This window comes from Fragaria vesca, linkage group LG6 (genome assembly GCF_000184155.1).
Source record: "Fragaria vesca subsp. vesca linkage group LG6, FraVesHawaii_1.0, whole genome shotgun sequence".
Taxonomy (NCBI): Eukaryota; Viridiplantae; Streptophyta; class Magnoliopsida; order Rosales; family Rosaceae; genus Fragaria; species Fragaria vesca.
In genome coordinates, this window is record NC_020496.1 from 36097983 (window position 1) to 36118520 (window position 20538).

The window sequence follows — 20538 nt, forward strand, 5'->3', positions numbered from 1 at the left end:
TGCTAACAATACCTAAAAGGGCTGACAGAGATTTTATTATAAAAGTTATCCACCATAATATGAGCAAACTATATTAACCTGACGAGTGAAGGATATGAGTTCTTTTTTTCTGGAAAGATGTAGCAAAGGAATTCGTGTTGAATGTGAATGTGTGTCTTGGTATTCGTATGGCTAGTTAGTTGTTCTTAGTTTAAACTTTGAAAGTCGGTCTAAGTGGATGCAGGCGAAAAATTAAGTCCAAAGAGACAACCAAAAGATGCAAAGTACAAGATGTATGCATAAACTAAGATGGGACATTTTGCTAGGATTTAGCTTCGATCAATTCTAATCAGTAACAATGTTCTCTAGTACTTTCTTCCCAGATTATCTAGTCTGTGAGTGGTGATGCCCTGGTGTGTATTAAATCTTTCAGTCACTTTTCAATACCTCCTAGGTGTCAAGTATGAAGACAAGGAGGACCCAAGATTCCTGAAGTGTAAAATGCAACCAAGATTCATACTTTCAAATTCAAGGTGTGGTAGTATCGTATTCACTCATCATATGAACATTTTAAAATGTAATATGACCTCTCTAGCAGTACCTTCATATAGTAATATGTTAGCATACTGGGGTATGAATCTGAGGTGCTGATTGTTAAAGCATAACATGCTATTCTTCTAAAAACCTTAACATTTCAAAATATTGAGAGGTGAGCTAAACAAGACTACTAGATTGATAGTATATAGCTGCAGCTACAACTGTCTAGGTTAAGTTGAGTTTAAAACAAGACTTGCTGAGAAATTTGGAATTTATTATAGAAAGGGAGAGGGTTCTCTTTGAGTAGAAAACAAGCAAAATAAAGTTCAGAAAATTCCAATTTTCATATTTCTCCACTGCCAAGCAAGAATATATTCAAAGGAAGACACAGACAGAAAATTCACTTGTACACAAATATGAGTCACAGTAGAAAGTAAGAACAAATGAATCTGGAATCTACTTTAGTTTTCTAGGTTGATAATCTCACTTATGGCCTCAGCTTTGGTTCCTATTCTCGTCTCTATAATACATGTCTCCCCTACATGTCTCCCCTATATTTATTACCCAAGTTTTTCCTTGGGAGATGACTTAATCAAGCAGAACTTTCAGTTAGTTCTTCTGGGTTTTTCAGCTTTCATATCAGTTTGGCATTTCTTGAATGGAGTCCCTAATACTAATCCTTTACATCCTCATTTCCACCACAACTTCAAGCACTCTATGTGGTAAGCAATTCACTCCAATACCATTAACTATTCTTATTTCACTTACTCTGTGCAAAAATTACAATTCTTTCATCAAAGTTTACAACTTTTCTCTATGAATTGTTTTAGAACAGATGCAAGAAGTTTATCCCAAACCCAGAAAGCAGAACAACACAGAAGTACAACTCAGACAGTGAAGAAACTGAAACTAACAAACCACATAGACATACCAGTAGTACAAGCCAGCTCTCCATTTTCCTCTCCACCTTCAGATTCACCAGCACCAAACCCATTGCCTTCTCCAGCTCTCCCTCTTCCCTATTGTGTAAATCCACAACCACCTAATCCTGCTTTATCTCCCACATACCCACCTCAAAATGGGCCCAGCCCACACCAACCTTGCATCATCCTAAGCCCACCTCAAATCCCTCCAACCCCACCTATAAGCCCACTAACCCCTCCCTCCCCCAAAGCCCAGTCTCCCCCACCAACTGGACCAAAAAACACTCCACCACACAAAAACCCCCAGTTTGCAGTGTGGTGTGTAGCCAAGCCGACCGTGCCCGACCCGATAGTCCAGGCGGCCATGGATTACGCGTGCGGGTCGGGTGCGGACTGCAAGTCGATCCAGCCCAATGGATCGTGCTACCAACCCGCCACGTTGCTATCCCATGCATCGTATGCGTTCAACAGCTACTGGCAGACCAGGAAGGTGGCCGGAGGGACTTGTGATTTTGGAGGGACAGCCATGCTGGTCACTGTGGATCCAAGTAAGTCCCATTCATGCACAACTGGACCATCTTCGTTTTGTATTATTAGTCCCGATTGTCAACGACCACCGTCGCTATGTGTATTTATATTTAGGGCTTTGGATTCCCCAGAGACCAATTCAAATAACCCAGAAATAAGGTCAGGGATTTTGTAGGGAACAGAGACCACACAGAAGTTCCATACCAAACTACACGTTAGGGATCGAGTATGATAAGGGACAAGTGGAGTGTGGGATAGAAAACCCAGATACGTTTACTGCCTGTGTATCCGAATTCTAGAGGTTTATCCATACATGCATGATAAGAATCTGACAGACAAGTTAGGGTTTGGTAGACCATGCCCTGGCTTTGGTTAATATAATGCAGATTTGGTGATGATAAAAGCGTACGTTAAACAAGGCATTATTCGGTGCTTTTGGAGTTTGGACAAATTCCAAAGTTTATCGAGTAAATAATATCTTCTTTGAAAACTATGGATTCACTTTGCATTTTGATTTGGACGTGCGACCTGTTTCAATTACTTTATAATGTTTTCATACCCCCGTTAGCGAACCCGTTAATTAGGTTATCTGATTGCATTTCAGATCATATCTTTAAGAATCGTTAGAGCATCTCCGGCAGCATTGATAAATTAAAAAAAAAAATAGAGATTTATCAATTTTTAAATGAATCTTTACTCCAGCAGTATACTTAAGAAGTTGATAAATTTATACTTAAGAAGTTGATAAATTTAAAAATTGATAAGCAAAATTGACAAATTTATCAATTCAGAAGAGAGAATTTGTTAATGAATAGCTAAGTTTTCTCTAATAGTTACTCTGCTAGACAAAACTCTCAAAATAAATTGATAAATATAACTTTCATCCAAATTTATCAACAATTTTATCAACCACTGTAGTGAAAACAAATAAAAGAAAGTTTTGGCATGTCATAGATCTCATATACAAATTTGTTTCGGACTACATTTTATCCAGCCAATAGTTGTAGCTAAAAAACACTTCTCTAATGGTAGTGCACTATTGTAATTATCTTTCGCCGAATTGTTGAACTCGCTTTTTTCACCATGTGTTCTTACACTGTTAGGAACACACTCTATCAATGTTACAGCTCCATATTACATTTAACAATTCAATGTTAACAATTGTGATCACAAGTCTTTTTCGATAAATCTAGGCCAGTATATATATAGTTTAGTCTTCAGCCTACATTTGGTTTGGGTGATTGCATTGTACTGAAATGGACTTATCATTCCAACAAGTCCCTAATTCCATTATTTGTATTCATACTTGGTGGCAGGTTTTGATGGATGCCAGTTCTTCTACAATGGATGACTCAAGAATTAATGCATCTAAAATCCAATTTAGTACGAGCTAGATTAGACTAAAGAAAATAAAGATCGACTAGCTCAATTTCGATTCTCATACACAGATAGTTTTTCCAAAGCAGACATCGCACTTTAATTAGATGGGGTCCTATGAGTTTGTCTAATTGCCATTTTGGATGTAAAAATTTGTGGAATAGCGCAAAAGGAGTGAGATACATGTTCATGGGGAGTTGAAAGCTAAGTGAAGTTGTCTTCATCTTCATGTCCACTCTCGTTTTGTGTAATGGAATATACCTGTTTCTCTATAGACTACACATACGCCCTATACCTAAAGCTTACTCATCCATTATCGTAAGTGTTAATTGGTTAATGTACATGCACTAATTGATTGGTACGATCCATGAACGGGGTACCGTCCCATTAAACATCAAATCATTGAAAATAAAGCAATGTTATTGAGTTGGTACTTTAATTTAGCAATTAGTTAAATTAAAACAACTTTAGCTATTTTAACTAGACATGCATATCTCTCATTTCAAAATGACAACTAAAAAAGAAAGAAAAAAATTAGACATGTCTCAAATGTCTTGGAGTGAAAAAGTAGATACACCTGCTCCTCAATGAAGCCTTAGATTATTGCTAGTATTCTATGACGATTAAATTGATGGATGTTTCCATAATTAAAGATCTGCACTTTGCAGACATAAAAACGAAGTCCTGCACTTTGCAGATGGGAAGATATGATTTCATAGATCTCCATTTTATGTTCTTTTGCACATATATGATTGGCTTTGCACATGCAGCACAGCCCTAATGTTTTGCAAAATATTTGCAATCGCAAAACATGGTGGTTCGATTTCTTGTAGAGCATATGCACATCCTGCATGTGAAGAATTATCCTCCACTTGAAAAGATCGATCATCTTCTTTTTGCTTTTCATTTGGGTAAATAATATAGATTTACATAAGAACTCCATGTACCATATTGGAGAATCTTAATATTGTGATTTCAGAAAATTGTATAGACGAACAATTCATAATAATGTTGGAAATACAAACTATTTTACTGACGTACAACCTTATCATAATGTCGATTATATAAGTCAGACGGGAGCCATCACGAAAAAAATAAGAAGCAAAACCCTAAAGCTCTCTCTCTAAGTCGGCAGCCAACCAAGGAATCTCACCCTCATCCGACAACAGTCTAAAGCTAGGCGGGTCTGTAAATCTGCTGAAGCAATATGACTTTGTTGCCGGATGAAGGATATGTCAGCAACCAAATGTTTTGAGAGGTAATTGACCAGAGATTCTTAACATCTTTTGATTAGTGGGGCTTTTCATATCAGTTTAGAGGTATGGCATCATGGACTCGAGGAGCAGACCTGGTTTCATCTTCCTAATTCCATCTCTGTCCTTGTTTATTCATGGGAGAAGTTTTTAGTTTGGTAGAGATGTTGTTTGGTCTCTAAGTTCATGGCGATGATGGAGTTTCTTGACTTCTTCTCCCAGGGGTGTGCTTGTGGCTGCGTGGATCGGAACAAGATGGCAACGTCTCACGAAGGCAACTTCATCTCTCACGGCAGCGACGGCTACGATGTTCTTCTTCCATGTCCTTCCTGCAACTATGAAGGAAAATCGAGCTAGGTCAACTGTTTTGAGTTTAGGTTTAGTTTCTTTTTGGGCTTTGGGTTGCTTTTTTAGTTTATAGTTTTCTATTACAATAAGTTCTTTTCATTATGACTCTATTTCATTAGGACTCTAATTAGCACTTTTGTGCCTAAGCACTTTTTTGTGTTTCATGACGTCTTGGCGTTATGAGTCTATTTTTCTATTAGTCTTTTTCTAGTTTTCTAGGTGGGATCTTAGTCTATAATCTATTTTCTATTATATTGTAGGCTCACTTGTAGGCCGAAATGTAAATGAGGATACAACCTTCATACGAATTTTATGATCTTGTTTGTCTTTTATACGCAACAAATCAATTTGTATTGTACCGTTTACTTGAATATTAATGACAAAATTGTCTTTGAGTTCAACTAAAAATAATGTCGATTATATGTAAACGGTTTAAAATACACAAGTGAAAACATTTTTCAACTTCGATTCTTTCGTTTTGGTTAGATGTACTCATAATTTGTTCTTAACTCTCATTTTTTATTTTTGATCATCTTTATTAACTCTCTCATACTTATGTCTTGTAATCTTATCTCATGTATCTTTAAGTGAATAAAGTTTCACGTACTCAACAGAAAATAAATAATTTTATAATCGATTGTATAGTGAATTTGTTTAAAATTTTCTCTAATTACATATTCACTATAATTATGGAATCTAGTGGCCGACACCAGATACAAATCCATGTGTCTATTCTAGGTTTTGGTGACACTTAGACTAGAGGAGAGGTAATAAGATGATTAAGATCTATTGAGGCGTCTATTTGTGGGGGAAGAAATTTATAACCAAGTTGAAAAATCTTGAGCGCGTTTTGTCCCCGAGCTCGCACAGTTTCGCCAGTTTTTTATACAAAGAAAACTGTGCTAGTTAGTACTGGAAGTTTCACATGCATGTTTGGCGTCATGAACTCAATCACGGGCTGAATAGCCACTACATGTTAAATATTGCTCTATCCCAAACTAGTTTTTCTTTGATTCTCCCTCTTGTTCGAAAATTTAAAGTAGCAAATTTTGCTGTCCAAAACCATCACTGTAAGTTTGTGACTACAAGTATACCAACTTGACTCGAAATCAATCCAATATAAGGGTAGCCGTGATCTTCAAGTTGTAGTTTGGAGACTTTTAGGTCAAATAAATCATGATAATTTGACAAATTTCATATATACACAAAAATTAATCAATGTTATTTTACGGATCGAGTTGGTACCACAAAGAGAGGCACAGGAGTGTGCGTGGTTGCCATCTCTCTCACTCTGTCATGCACAATATCTAACTCTATAAGAAGGCTTTGCGTGGTCTTGGGTATTCATATATCTATCTAGCTTAGCCTTCTTTTCTGAGCTAGGTATTGAAAATGGGGACGAACTATGTTCTCGCTCTGCTCTTGGTTCTGATTCTCAACTTGGGAAGTTTCCTCACTTCTCTAGCAAACGCTCCCTACTGTGCACCACCGACGTACCCTCCAAAGTTCCCTCCCAAACACCCTCCTCATGTTAAACCACCCATTCACCCTAAACCACCCGTACACCCACCGCATGTGAAACCACCAGTAAAACCACCGCATGTGAAGCCTCCCTACACTCCCAAACCACCAGTGAAACCACCGCATGTGAAGCCTCCTTACACTCCCAAACCACCCGTAAAGCCACCGCATGTGAAACCTCCCTACATTCCCAAACCACCGGTAAAACCGCCGCATGTGAAGCCTCCTTACATTCCCAAACCACCGGTGAAACCGCCGCACGTGAAGCCTCCTTACATTCCCAAACCACCGATTGTCCACCCACCCTTCATCCCAAAACCACCAATCGTGCACCCACCCTTCATCCCAAAACCACCAATCGTGCATCCACCTTTCATCCCTAAACCACCAATTGTCTACCCACCAGTTATGCCCAAGCCCCCCGTGTACCCTCCACCGGTGTACCCAAGTCCACCCCCAACACCTGTCGTGACCCCTAGCCCGCCTCCGCCACCAACAGAGACACCCTGCCCTCCTCCACCACCTAAAGTAGTGCCATACCCACCGCCACCGCCAAAGGACACGTGTCCGATCGACGCTCTCAAGCTAGGAGCTTGTGTAGACGTTCTCGGTGGGCTGATTCACGTTGGGATTGGGGGCAATGCTAAAGACGCTTGCTGTCCTGTGCTTCAAGGACTGCTGGACTTGGACGCCGCCATTTGCCTCTGCACCACCATCAGGCTCAAGCTCCTTAACATCAACATCATCATACCCCTTGCTCTTCAGGTCCTCATCGACTGTGGGAAGACTCCACCCGATGGATTCAAGTGTCCTTCATAAGCAGCTGTCTGAGTCTCTCGCGCTCTGACGTGGTTCGAGGTTTTCAAATCTTGATTCATAGTAGGGTTTTCAGTAATATCTGGCAGTTAATAATAGCATGTACGTATGTGATCCACCGAGCATGAAACTTTGGAAGTACAACTACTTCATGAGGTTACTTAATTAATGTCTGTAATCTGGTTTATGTTTTCTTCATTCTGGGTTTATCTCGATAATTGTATATCAGATCGATATGCTGTGGCAAAAGTGTTCATGTTGATTTGATATAATCAGAATATGTTTGTTCTATTTTGGCCAGTGTGTGTTAATAATTGAGGTGAAAGAATTTGATATATGTCGTCACTGTCGTAATGGACCCTCGCTCAGCTCTCGCCAAACCCTAGAACTTCCCGTGAGTGTACTACTGCCTGCTCTAGACGTCTTATTTTGACAGCATTCGTTTGTAAAGCTATCCATTAGGAATAAAATATCAACATCACATGCACCAACAACGTACGTATGTCATACCCTCTACTATGGATTTTGTTCGTACACTATTGTTTCTGTACGTGTAAAGGGAATTCTTTTAAATAATTTTAAAAAAAACTAGTAGTAAAGCCAGACAAAAACTAAAGGGGACGGGGGATATTTCGCGGTCCACTCCAGCCACAACAAAAATGTTGGAAGCACTTGGAAATTTTTGTTAATGTGATCATAGTAGATGCTTTCAAGCAGAAGCACTTCTGAGAGAAGCACGTACTCCCCACTTAGCCGCGCGCAGTGATCTTCTCACACAAGACATTGTTCAGTTCCGAGAACTAACTAGTAACTATAACAACATGCAGGACTTTCAATTCACAGGGAAGGTTGTTGTAACTTATGTAAATACATTGTTTTGGTGGAAGTTCAGCTACTTATCCTTGGATGAACCTCCACAATATAAATACACCCATGATATCCAGAAATTAAACTGCAAATTGATCCCAAACTTCTTCCCAAAAGAAAAAGAAACCACTTATTGTAGATTTTATTCCAGTATATACGTACGTACGTACCTTATTAAGGTGATCATCATATCATATATCGGACGTTACAATTCTATTCGCTCTCCCCATGCAATGGAATAGAGGAGGGATTCACCAATACTTGCATGCTTCGCTTGGGAGCGACAGAGAGAAGTGCAAAGGTAATGGTTTTCCCTTTCTCATTGATCTTGATAATAACCAAGAATAAAGCTCGATACAGAACTATCATTCCTAGCAAGACACCAAGATCAACCCATTTAGAGTAACCCATTTCCACCTGCAGTATATCTCTCAGAATGCGTTCGCCACTAAGCTTCTTAGAGTTATTACCGATTCCAAGTTGAGCATTCGGAAACGTTGTTCCTTCAAATTCATTCTTAAACATTCCCTGGAATGCGTACTTGTGGAAGGCAATATGGTACAACGGGTATTTCCACACAAGATTTGGAAGATCATTTGGTAGCCGGAAGTAGCCGCCGCATAACAACATAATCCCTTGCAATCCAGAACCAACTATTATGCCCATTAGGAAATTCGGCACGATGCTCGCAACTATCATCATAAGGCTCTCAACAAGCATCATGCAAGCAAATAGCGCAGAAGCAAAGTAGAAGAAGTGTTCAAATCCACTGTGCAGTCGAGCAAGGTAGTAGATTGTTGCCCCAGGAATCAGTGAAATCAACATCAACAAAGGCATCGAAGAAAATGTGTTGGCGAAGACAAATGCAATAACACCATAGTGGCCGTTCAGCCTTTCACGTTCAAATACCTAACATGTACAAAAGCAAAACTATTTCTTATTAATTTGTTAACATATATGCAGTGATGTGGTCACAAGTTGAATTATCAAGGAGAGTTAAGAATACGATCAGAGTTGCTTACTACATTTATATAACAAAAATTGAATTCCCTTAGATGGAGTTTAGTAAAACCCTTTCTTAAGAGTTAACTTATTATGTGATCGATCATTAGTAGTTCACTTAGATGGAGATGATGATAAGTACCTTCATGTCTTCCACGAAGGAAGGAAACCCACCAATGGCCATGAAGGTTAGAAATGAAACCACAAATGCTAGTAGAGAGCCTCGTGCCTGAAAGAATTTAATGTACGTATATCAAACAAGTCCATGACTACGTACAGATCAATAGAGTTTACATGAAATCCTTATTTGTACGTTCGAATATTTGTAATGAATATTGCAAATAGATTGCGAGCAACAAACGCATCATATGGGCGTAAAAACTTAGCCGGGCTAATTATATCGGACACTTCAAGGAGCTAGGATTCTCCTGATGAAAGCAACTATGCATACAAGTAATTGAAAATTAAGAGTCGATCATGCATGTATATCTTTCTATCAATATCTTACCTGAATTGATGCAAAAGTATATCCAAGATCATAATAGATAGTGCCTAGGCCGGCAGCTAAGGCTATGTAGATGAAAAGGCGCAACCAGTAGTAGCCTCGATCACGGTACATATTCACAAAGGATCTTCTTGTAAGCACGAAACATTGTGTGAGAAAGCCAGCATGACTTCTCTTTTCTGATGCTTCACAATCCTAAATGGATTCCATGTAAATATATAGAAGAATAAAGCTAGTTAGCTGCAATTGAGGCATTTATGTCATTTTTTATGCCACAGTCGTTTACAATACAGAAAACGAATTGATGATTACATAGTTAGCTTACCTTTTTGTATATTTCAGATATCTGTATTTGAAGTTGGCGATAATTATCAGATGTTTTATAAGACTTGATCAGCGTATGAATAGCTTCCTCTGTGGGTGTCCTTCCCGCTAAACCCTGCTTGATGTTCTGCAAGTGAAAACATGTCGAAAAACCGCTATTTTGAAGAAAAAAAAACACTAGTTAGCAGGATCAAGAAAGATCAAAAGAAAATTGCTTACCAGCTCAAAATCTTTGTTTATGGTCTTGAGAAAGTGATCTGATGGATATAGGAGAGGTGGACATGGACAACCACATGCAGCAAAAAACTATGATGAATTGAAATCAGAGCATGGTAGAAGTTAATTAGTTACAGCCCCATGCATGTTAATATATTGGCTATTACTATTCAACACCAAGAACTCCTAATGTCACTAGGAAAGGAAGCAATCATGACAGCAGCTTGATCAGAGGTATTTTCGTTTGATGCAAATCTCAAGGTAATGAACTTCAAACTTATCTTATATGGTAAGTTAATCTTTTTTTCAACTTATTTGTTTACTTGCTGATTTTCTGGTGAAAAATCTTATGTCTAGAATTTTCCATATCAGTTTTCTTTACAGTGAATATTTGCAGGATGTGTAATTAATCTACCATATCTGATTTGGTTCTATTACAAATCAGGGATATCAGAATTATTATCTGCATTAATCTTGTGTTGTTAAAATCATATATGTTCATATAAATATATGGACTTAATCATTGCTCTCAGCAGCCAAGAAATTAATCTGTTGTTATATGATTGCTATGTTATAGCATGAAACTGTTTCTTGAGTTTTTGGAAAGTGCAAGATAATAGTGAACTGACTGCATTTCTTCTTAAACGAAAAAATGATTTTCTCATTGAATCGCATTAGTTGAAGGGGAGTGTCAACCTCTATAAATTGTTTATGCTGTGGTCTGTGTAAATCAAGCTTTTTGGTGATTGATTAGAATTCTTCCTTTTGAAGTTGATATTGTGCATGATCAATTCACAGACTGCTTGAGTGTGATATTCCACAGACTGAGACTTTCTCTCTTACTTGCATTCAGGTTGCACTTGAGATTGCTAAAGCAAAGGTTTGGTGGAAGATTGTAGCTGGTTGTGTTGAAGAACTCAGCTAACTGATAGTGTGAAAGAACCGAAGTATACTGATTGTGTGAGAATCAGTTTGCAGAAACTAAGAGTGTATAAGTCTTAGATTTTGGATCTTGTATCTAGTTGTGTGTAAGAACTAGAGAACTAAGAGTGATATTAGTCTTAGTGCCTTTGATTCAGTTTCTCTTTTAGAGATACATGAGTTCAATTCACTTGTGTGAGAAGTGAGAATCAAAACAGATACAAGAATTTGTAGTTGTGTGAGAATTACTTCTTGTAAAGTTTTGAAAATTAATAAAATAATCTTGCTTGGTGTTTTTTCCCTCATTGAGGTTTTGCACCAAGCTGCTGAAGAAAATTGTTCTTATCTGTGCTTCATCTGGTTTTTAATCCATTTCTATACTTTCAATGCATATTATCAATCGAGAAAAGATATCTTACTTCATTTGCTGCAGAAGCTGGACCAAAATATACAGTTTCACCACAAGACAGGAGACAAAGATTGTCAAACAGTTGAAAGACTTCGTAGCTAGGCTGATGGATGGAAGCAACTATGGTCCTCTGAGACGATTTATGACCAAGATTTGCAATTCTGCTCATGACATAATAAGACGCAGCGCTGTCAAGTCCGCTTGTTGGTTCATCCAAAAAGAGAAGTTTTGGTTGTGTAAGAAGCTCAATGCAGATGCTGACTCTTCTTTTCTCTCCACCACTGAGGCCCTTGGCTCCCCAACCTCCGATCCTTGTGTTCATGACATTTTGCAGACCCATCTCTCTTATAGTCACTTGTGCTCTCTCTATCTTCTTCAACATAGTCATTGAATCTGGTAACTGCAGTTGAGCAGAATAGTATACAGCTTCTTTCACCGTTAATGTGGTCATCAGAGTGTCATCTTGTGTCACATATGCCTGTATAACGCATACACACGCACATATATAGCTGGTCATATATCATTGTAAACCTTATATATATGTACGTACAGAAAATAATTTATGTTAGTTTCTATAACTACTTTACGTACCGAAGTTCCATAAGCTAGTGCTTGTTTATGTCCATTTATTAGGATATCCCCTGTCTGCCTTGTGTTTGAACTCAATCTACCTGAATGTCATCATTTCTGTCAATTATAACTAAATTTACATATATAATTAACCTGTAATCGTACATATAATTAATTTGGATTTTTGTACTAGACTCGTTTTAGATTTAACTCATTTAAGTTAATTACTATTTAAAAGAAATAGTCAGACTGAAAACAAAGGCATATATGCATGTTTGGTACAATTTTTGTCACTTTAATACAATTTATAACTGTGTAAAAGTAAATTATTTGTAATATTTGTACTAAATCGTACCAAGCATATACGTACATGGATAAGAAAATTGCAAGTTTCTCTTTAATTAGCTAGCTAGAAATAATAATAAAAAAACTAGAGACTTATCAAATGTTGATTTCTTTTTAATTTTTCCATAAAAAAAACAACAAAAGAGAAATAGCAGATTCTCTCATGAATAGCACAATACATCAGCTCCTTATACATGCTTCAAAACATCATTACCTGCTAAAGCATCAAGAAGAGTAGATTTGCCACAACCAGAAGGACCCATTATAGCCAAGAGCTGCCCTGGTTTGGCACAACCAGTTACCCCTCGGAGGATTGATCTGCAGTTTCTTTCATCACTGCTATGCTTTTCTCTCTCATTTAAGTTTGAAGCTACTCTCACCCACAGATCTTCCCATGTCAAGAAGATACCCTCATCATTTTCGATCACCGGAATCTTTATATGGTTTCGGTTTCGAATGGAATCTTCTATCACTACCGCATCTTCTCTAGCAACCGTTTCAACCTCCTCGACTCCAGAGCGATTACTGGGATGATAACCATATTCATTTTCATGAATATAAGTAATAAGCTGAACATTAGAATGAAATGTAACTGAAGCCATAAGAAGATCTAGACAGTCCTTAATTAAGTGAGCTCGAGAGACGCACATATATAGTTGGGAATATCGTGCAACGATAATTCCAACGGCAAATTTAGACAGTTGTTTCCAGACCTTTCAGGTAATGATCATGCATGCAATTAACAAAATAAATTTGGTGGGAAAAATAAATGCATGAACCTACTTTAGTAAACACTTGACGTATTGGAATTCTTATCGTCTCTCAAGTACGTGTCTTTCAGAACGGTCTGGCCTGGCCCTTTCCTTGCATAGTTAAACTTGAACGCTGCATCGATTATCTCGGTGAATGCCTAACTCAATCCAGTATTACTCATAAAGGCGGTAGTTCGACCAGCCACCTCCCTGTTCATAGTTATAGACCATATTAATTTTGGTACATTCTTATTGTTTTTCTTTAGGGAGAAGTTTTGGACGCAGATCTGTAAGACTGCCGGCCAGTTTCTAGCGGTGGTGTTCGGTGTAGCCATTGCCGCGCCGGCCAGTTTCCATGGCGGATTGGCGGTTTGCAAAGATGCAAGTCATGCATGATAAACTTTGTATTAAGATCGATATAAACTATCACATTGTTTCCAGCACTGAACTAAGAAGAACCCATTTCTGTAATTGTTATAAACTATCACATTGTTTCCGGCAAGAACTAAGAAGAACCCATTTCTGTCCTGGCATGCATATATCTTTCAGAATGCGTTCACAATTAGTAAAACAGCTTTTGAGATTTATCACGGTCACCCACCAATTATATGCAACATAATTAACTTGAATAATTGGTTTCCAGTTAGATGTGGGTAGATATTTGGTAGGAAAATTAAATGCAATTTTACGTAACTTAACCTTTAAAAGTTAAAACATATGAAATTCAGTTCAAGTCTCTCAAGCGTGGGCTGTCCCTCATACTTAAATAGTTACTTGATTTTTACATCATTTCAGGGAATATGCCTAATTGTAGCTCCTACTAAGAGTGAACTTATAAATTAACACTGAAAAACTAAAAACTAGCGTAACCGACATTGAACCGTAAATAAAAAAAATATGATGTTGATTCTGAAAACTAGCAATACCGACACTGAATTGTGATTAAAGGGGCACTGAACCGAACTATTGGTCGGTCACACAATACCAGAAACTATACCAAACTCACCAGTTTGGTGACGATCTAGAATTTCTCTATATCCCTTGATATTAGTTATAGAATCTACACGTAATCCAAGAAAAGAAAAAACATAACTAATTATAGCAAATTATTGACAAACAATTTTATTTGGGTGATATTATTAACACACCATTTTTTGCTATTAACACACCTTATCTATTTTTCTATCCACACATTTCAATTTTATTTAAAATTTGTCTCTTGAAATTGTTTTACGATTGGCTATCATCATAAATAGTGTGTGTGTTAATAACAAATTTGTTTTGTTTTTTGTTTTTAAAAGCAAGAAGGTGGGACTATTACCACCCTAATACAACTAGTCAACTACATTTTAACCTCTGAAAGATAAGTGTAAATCATCATCAATTTATCGCCATCATTATGCAATTCGTCCCCAACCCTACCTCTTCTTCATCTTTAATCTGTTTTCTTTTCGTGAGATTCAAGCACAAGAGCCATATATTAATGGGAAAATTAGATTATTGAAATCCAAAATATATATCAAGCTTGTATTAGAATACACCCACCCATATGTTTTCTTTCAATCGACACCCAAAACTCCCCATCTGTTTCCTTAACTAGCCAAAAGGAAACCGATTTTTGATGAAATATTTTGGGCTACAATTTGGACTTGGGGCTCCGTTCTACAAAACAAATTGGGCTACACGTTAAACATCTGGGCTATGTAACGTGAAACAAGTTCCTTCTTTGTTTTTGTATCCTAAACAGATTCAATTTGTTGCTTACAAGATTTGAGCGGTCTTATGTACACTTGTTCTTTGATATCGTTTCGTATTTTTGAGTTCACGTTCTTCATAATAGTTCCCAGTTTATGCTATGAAGCATTACAAAGGATGACATGAGTTATATATTGTTTGATTAATTAGTACTGGCCACTACTATATGAGGGATCAGAATCAGCTTGCTTTAATTTCGAAGCGCTGCTCGAGTGCTCGATCAACAGAACTATGGAGGAAAACTATGGATATCACAAGTAGTCTACGGATTGAGAAGTTTATGTTTACTCTCAACCTTTTGGGAAACTGAAGTACTATGTTTGGGCACCTAAATCTTTAAGAGTTTACGTATGTTGTTGGATCGAGTAGGTTGGGGTAACCCAAACAGCTAGCTAGGGAAGACACCCAAGTTACATTTCGTATGTCTTGAGTAGGTGTGACAAGAAACTGATCAGTGTGCACGGTCTATTGGTATGTATGGTTGACATTCCTATACCAAAAGACAGTAACGTGCAGTGCAGTAACATCATGGCTAGTGTCATAGATGTAATCTGCTATATGCATACATATGATGCCTAGATAACCTTTCATTGTGTTGAAATGGATGTGGAGTGTATTCTCTGAGTGAGTTATTTTGGCAGGAAATATTTAGTGAGTAATTGAGTCCTAACTTGGTTAGGATCTCAATATACATGTTGATTTTGGTTTCAATAACGGAAGGAATATGTAATTATATGCTAGCTGTTTTTAGGGTGCTTAAGAAGTCCTACTTTGTATAAGATATTTCATTAGAGTAACTTTAGCAGACTCTCTATTTTAGCTTTTAGTTATTTTAGAGAGTGTGTTTAATATTTTTTGATATTTTTGGATCTCCAACAGACTAGTCAAAATTTAGCTATTATGACTTTTAACTATCTCGCTAGTTAAATATAGAGAGCGAGATGACTTAGATGAGACTAGCTATAATTTAATACATTCATTTAAAGATATTTTACGTGATATATAAATATATTTAAACTATTTAATTTCTATTTGAAGAATAATGTTGATGTAATGTTAGCTAAAATTGAGAGCATTGATGCAGCCATGTTTCTAAAGTGGCTAGCCAAAATGACATTTTAGCTAATTTGATTAAAATTTAACTTAAAAATGGTTAGTATTCCTAAAGATGATCTTATGCTAGCATATCGTGTGTATAATATTTTAATGATCTTATATTAATTAGTTTTCCTATTTTTGACGGTCATAGACTCATAGCTAACTCTAGCATTGATCTAATAGCAGTATATATGAGAATGTTATATGTTTGTACACAGTGTTCTGAGGAGGACCTAATTAAGTTGAGGACTTGAATCTCAATCGATCAGTAGGATTACGTACATAGGGTGTTGGCTAGGAAAGAATGTACAAATACTTCAATAAACATTTATTAAGAAACACCATCTTAGTTATATACCACCAGAACAGAACCAAACCTAAAAGGAATCAAATGTTGCTATATGGTAAGTGAATTAAGTTTCTAGCTTAGCTAGTTAAGATGCCAATTAACCCTATCTATATTTGGTCCTCTTTCTGTCTGCAGTTAACTTTATTTGCACCCTAATCAAGCTCTGTGACCAACTGACCATATGCCTGAGCTACCGACCAGTAATAAAGATCGACCACGAATCACACACTCGTATTGATCCGTACGTAGTTCCAATTTCACTTAATAATTTGTCTGTAATTTAATAACAGGAACGGTAATTGATACAGAGAACACGTATCTAGCTTTGTAACACGACTATAAGCTTCATCGATCTGTTACTATAGTTCTGAACATGTTACGTACTCATTATTTGGCGTGATCAGTAATCTGAATCAACTTATATTGTAATTCTTGCCTAATAGCTTGATGATTTACGTGAAGCTCCCGCTTAAGCAGTTTTTCCTGCTTCCACATTTTAACGTCAGTCCGCAGTACCATTTCAAAGCATGCACAAGCATTCGAATTCAACTAATTTCTTAAGCAAAAGTGAAACAATATATGAGTCAGCCTCTAGTCCATTAATTCTTCGAGACAGCACTCACAGCAGCGTCGTCTAAAGCTTGCAAAAACGCCCGGGAACTGGCACTGAAAAGCTTGTTTGAACCATTTTGCCCTGAAAGCACTTGTTACAAAAAGCAATTGAAAACTCGATCTAGTACTGTGCGTATGGTAGTGATCTGAGGCGCCTATAACAGTACAAAACCAACAGCTTCCCATTCCTTCATTATAGTCTTGGACATGGCGCATGCGCTATTCAATTGCAGCCTTTGCCGATGAGAGTAATACTACTGGACCTACGTACTCGCTTTGCAATTCACCAACATTTTCTTTAAGAACTGGACCATCTGTTGGTCGTCGAAGTTTATAAACAAAGGAAAGCACCCACGTAAAGCTGACCAAGCTATTATAAGCTCCTTCTGCACTTTCTTTTTCTTCTTTTTGGTAATATCTGATGTGCTTCTTGGCCTTCATATGCGTATATCTGATTAAACTAGCAAGCAGTGGAGAATCTTTCCAGCAGTGGCGTCACGAAGTTTCAACTCTGTCTGTGGATCTACATGTAGTCCTCCATTTAACAATGTGTCATATATACTCGTATGTTTTTACCATTATTGTAGTATATGAATCAATAGAATATACATGGATTTTGATGCATGTTTGCCCACACTGTTTCCATGTGCATGAATTTTTTTGAATCTAATTGACTAAGAACATGTCATTTTGATTAGATTAATTAGGGTAGTAGTGGAGTTTAGCTAAGACAATTGTCTTGTTCTTGTATTTTGTTTTTGAGTGAGTTTTGTCAATATTAATAAGTTCAGATCATTGGTCAGTAAACTAGTCTTTCAGTTATGTCGATCAGTGTAACACTGTAACTACTTGGTTTAACTAGGTTTTTATCGAGTTGCTGACATGAATCTTTGGACATGGCAGAGTCAGATGGGTCTCTCAGTCAAGAGTCAAGAGTCCAGAGATACTGATTCTACTTGGTTGGCCAATTGCCCAAGTTCACTGTAGATTGGGAAATGGGAAGTGTGTGATCAGTTTAGTTATTATTTTGCGCAACATTGGTGGATCTTCATGTGATGTTGTGAATCCCAATTTGTAGGTTTTTACTGTTTAGGGTAGAGTGTTTTATTAGAAAAACTGATTAATTTTTTTAAAGTTAATTCTGTTTATACTTTTTGACGGATTTCATTGCTTCATCACTAAACTCGGCTCATTATTTTTGTGTAAATATTTTAGGACTCTCCTTACCAATTTAGTGATCCAGGAAATCAGTACAAAACGCGACTCCATAGTGTTTAGCATATTGATAAATTAACATGTCAAATGAGCAAGATATCGACTTCTGATGCTGCTAAAATCTTTTGTAATAACTACAAAAATTGGATGAAAAATAATTTTAGTTCCCTAAACATTTTTAGACAAGAGTACAACGCTATTTCATTAACAGTGTCGTTCACGTACTAATTAACCAGTAACCGATTAAGAAATTCATACTTAATAATTTTTAAATATAAATCGAACGCCACAAAGTTCACCAACTCAAAATTATTGAACATACATTCATCCGTTTACTTAAGTCATAAACCTAATTTTGTTACAGAAAAAAGTACAAGCTCTATATGATGTACTGATGAAGCCATCAATCCATCATCAAAGATCAATTCAAGGTGTATATATATTAAACCATAACGTATAATCAAACATGAATGGTTGGTGAACTTTTTTCTGAGTTCTGTCCACGGTAGTTTTCACTAGGTCAATAATTGATTAAGAGTTAAAAAACAACTTAACTTAAAACTAATTCCTTTTATTCTTGGATTTATATCTAACGTGATTGACCATAATCTCTTGGTCAATTACTAAACTGGTTCTAACTATATATAAACCCATGATTCCATAATCATCATCTGCTAATTGCAAGCACGTTTAACAAAAGTGAAAAAGAAAAGTTGATAACCCACCATGATCGATCACCAGAAAGTATGATCCAGACCAATATATTAAGTATGATCATCTAACCAGTTAAGGCTTTTATAACCACCCTCACCCTCCAAACCACTAAAAGAGTAAAAGCTCATAATCATGGAGATCCATATATACTACTCAGTTTAAGCTAAGCCCTAAATTAAAACCGACGCTATTTTCAAATCTATCATAAGACAATGCCAATAAATACCACCCGTCGATCCCAAATTAATACTCTGTGACGAAACCTAACGGTTATATCGTCACCCTCTTCTTCTTCCTCCTCCTCAGCTCTCACTGAAGTAAGCTCAGCGTGTCTGTAATGGAAAACCCACATGCACTGCTTCTACTCCTTTCTCTACTTCTCCTCAGTCTCACTCTTCCCTCTCTGCAACTTAAGCTCGACCCCCTCGATCTCCGCGCCCTTGCTTCCATCAAGAACTCCCTCACCGACGTCCCTTCCCGTCGTTCACACCCCGGCTTCTTCTCCACGTGGGACTTCGCATCCTCAGATCCCTGCTCCACATTCTCCGGCGTTACATGCTCCTCCAACGGCCGTGTCACCACTCTCACTCTCGGCACCGGCCTCGCCGACTCCCCCGGCCTCGCCGGCTCTCTCTCTCCAGATGTTTCCGACCTCACAGAGTTGACTCAGCTCATTCTCTACCCCGGAATCGTCACCGGTGCAATCCCAACCCAGCTCGGCCGCCTCGTCAACCTCCGTGTTATCTCCTTAACCAACAACCGCCTCACCGGTCAGATACCCGTTACGCTCTCTCTCCTCACCAACCTCCACACTCTCGACCTCAGCTTCAACCGCCTCACCGGCTCCATCCCTCCGCCGCTTCTCCGCCTCCCAATGCTTAAAGTCCTCATTCTCTCCTCTAATTCCATCTCCGGCGACATACCCGCCGTCGTGTCGTCCCAGCTCCTCCACCTCGACTTCAGCAACAACAAACTCACCGGCCAGCTTCCCAAACAGCTCCCCTCTTCCCTCCGCTACGTCTCCCTCGCCGGCAACGACTTGGTGGGACCCATCTCCGGCATGGATGGGACCCAGCTCCCGGACTTGGTGCACCTCGACCTCAGCATGAACCACTTCAGCGGGGCCCTCCCAGCGTCGCTGTTCCGTACTTCTCTCCCTTCTCTGTTTCTGCAAAGGAACAATCTCTCCGGGTGGGTCCCTTCGGTGGAGGAGGATCAGCGGCCATCGTACGGCGAGGGCTCGGTGGTGGACTTGAGCCACAACGCGCTGACGGGTGAGCTGTCGCCGGTGTTGGCTGGCGTGGAGAGTTTGTATCTGAATAACAACCGTCTGATAGGGACGGTTCCGAGGGAGTACGTTAAGAGCGTGTACGTGGGCACCACCAGAACATTGTACTTGCAGCACAATTACCTATCAGGGTTTCCCGTGGAGCCCGGGTCCGCATTGCCCGATACGGTGTCATTGTGCTTGAGTTACAACTGCATGGTGCCGCCGGTCGGACTCGCGGCGTGCCCGTCTAGCGCGGGAACGGAGTTGTCGCGGCCGGCTTCGCAGTGTTCAGTGTTTAACTACGGATAACTACTAAATTGGTAAACATGAGA

The 20538-nt window shown here is 38.3% G+C and overlaps 4 protein-coding genes across 4 annotated transcripts; 3 read left to right on the forward strand and 1 right to left on the reverse strand.

The window, feature by feature from the left end:
• The first annotated feature begins 1101 nt into the window (after window positions 1-1101).
• Window positions 1102-3543, forward strand: LOC101313726. The gene is made up of 3 exons (XM_004304467.1): window positions 1102-1238; window positions 1352-1987; window positions 3284-3543. Exons 1-3 carry the CDS (start codon window positions 1175-1177, stop codon window positions 3316-3318), a joined length of 735 nt encoding a protein of 244 aa, XP_004304515.1. The 5' UTR covers window positions 1102-1174; the 3' UTR covers window positions 3319-3543.
• Window positions 3544-6173: 2630 nt separating this feature from the next.
• LOC101314010 lies at window positions 6174-7581 on the forward strand. Its single transcript, XM_004304468.1, has one exon. The coding sequence runs from the start codon at window positions 6338-6340 to the stop codon at window positions 7283-7285; it is 948 nt and encodes a 315-aa protein (XP_004304516.1). The 5' UTR covers window positions 6174-6337; the 3' UTR covers window positions 7286-7581.
• Window positions 7582-8362: 781 nt separating this feature from the next.
• LOC101302291 (ABC transporter G family member 11-like) lies at window positions 8363-13043 on the reverse strand. The gene is made up of 8 exons (XM_004306244.1): window positions 12656-13043; window positions 12118-12197; window positions 11537-12004; window positions 10200-10286; window positions 9982-10107; window positions 9660-9851; window positions 9294-9380; window positions 8363-9058 (listed from the first exon to the last, which is right to left on the reverse strand). Exons 1-8 carry the CDS (start codon window positions 13041-13043, stop codon window positions 8363-8365), a joined length of 2124 nt encoding a protein of 707 aa, XP_004306292.1.
• Window positions 13044-19242: 6199 nt separating this feature from the next.
• On the forward strand, window positions 19243-20515 carry LOC101302581 (LRR receptor-like serine/threonine-protein kinase GSO2-like). Its single transcript, XM_004306245.1, has one exon. The coding sequence runs from the start codon at window positions 19274-19276 to the stop codon at window positions 20513-20515; it is 1242 nt and encodes a 413-aa protein (XP_004306293.1). The 5' UTR covers window positions 19243-19273.
• The last annotated feature ends 23 nt before the right edge of the window (window positions 20516-20538 follow it).

Bases quoted from the DNA above. Each gene is read 5' to 3' on its own strand.
- LOC101313726 (XM_004304467.1), top strand. From the start codon at position 1,175: ATGGAGTCCCTAATACTAATCCTTTACATCCTCATTTCCACCACAACT. The intron at 1,239-1,351 runs GTAAGCAATTCA...GTTTTAGAACAG, and splicing joins AACTTCAAGCACTCTATGTG to ATGCAAGAAGTTTATCCCAA. The intron at 1,988-3,283 runs GTAAGTCCCATT...ACTTGGTGGCAG, and splicing joins GCTGGTCACTGTGGATCCAA to GTTTTGATGGATGCCAGTTC.
- LOC101314010 (XM_004304468.1), top strand. From the start codon at position 6,338: ATGGGGACGAACTATGTTCTCGCTCTGCTCTTGGTTCTGATTCTCAAC.
- LOC101302291 (XM_004306244.1), bottom strand. From the start codon at position 13,043: ATGGCTTCAGTTACATTTCATTCTAATGTTCAGCTTATTACTTATATT. The intron at 12,005-12,117 runs GTACGTAAAGTA...TGCGTTATACAG, and splicing joins CACTAGCTTATGGAACTTCG to GCATATGTGACACAAGATGA. The intron at 10,287-11,536 runs GTAAGATATCTT...AATTCATCATAG, and splicing joins CAGCTTCTGCAGCAAATGAA to TTTTTTGCTGCATGTGGTTG.
- LOC101302581 (XM_004306245.1), top strand. From the start codon at position 19,274: ATGGAAAACCCACATGCACTGCTTCTACTCCTTTCTCTACTTCTCCTC.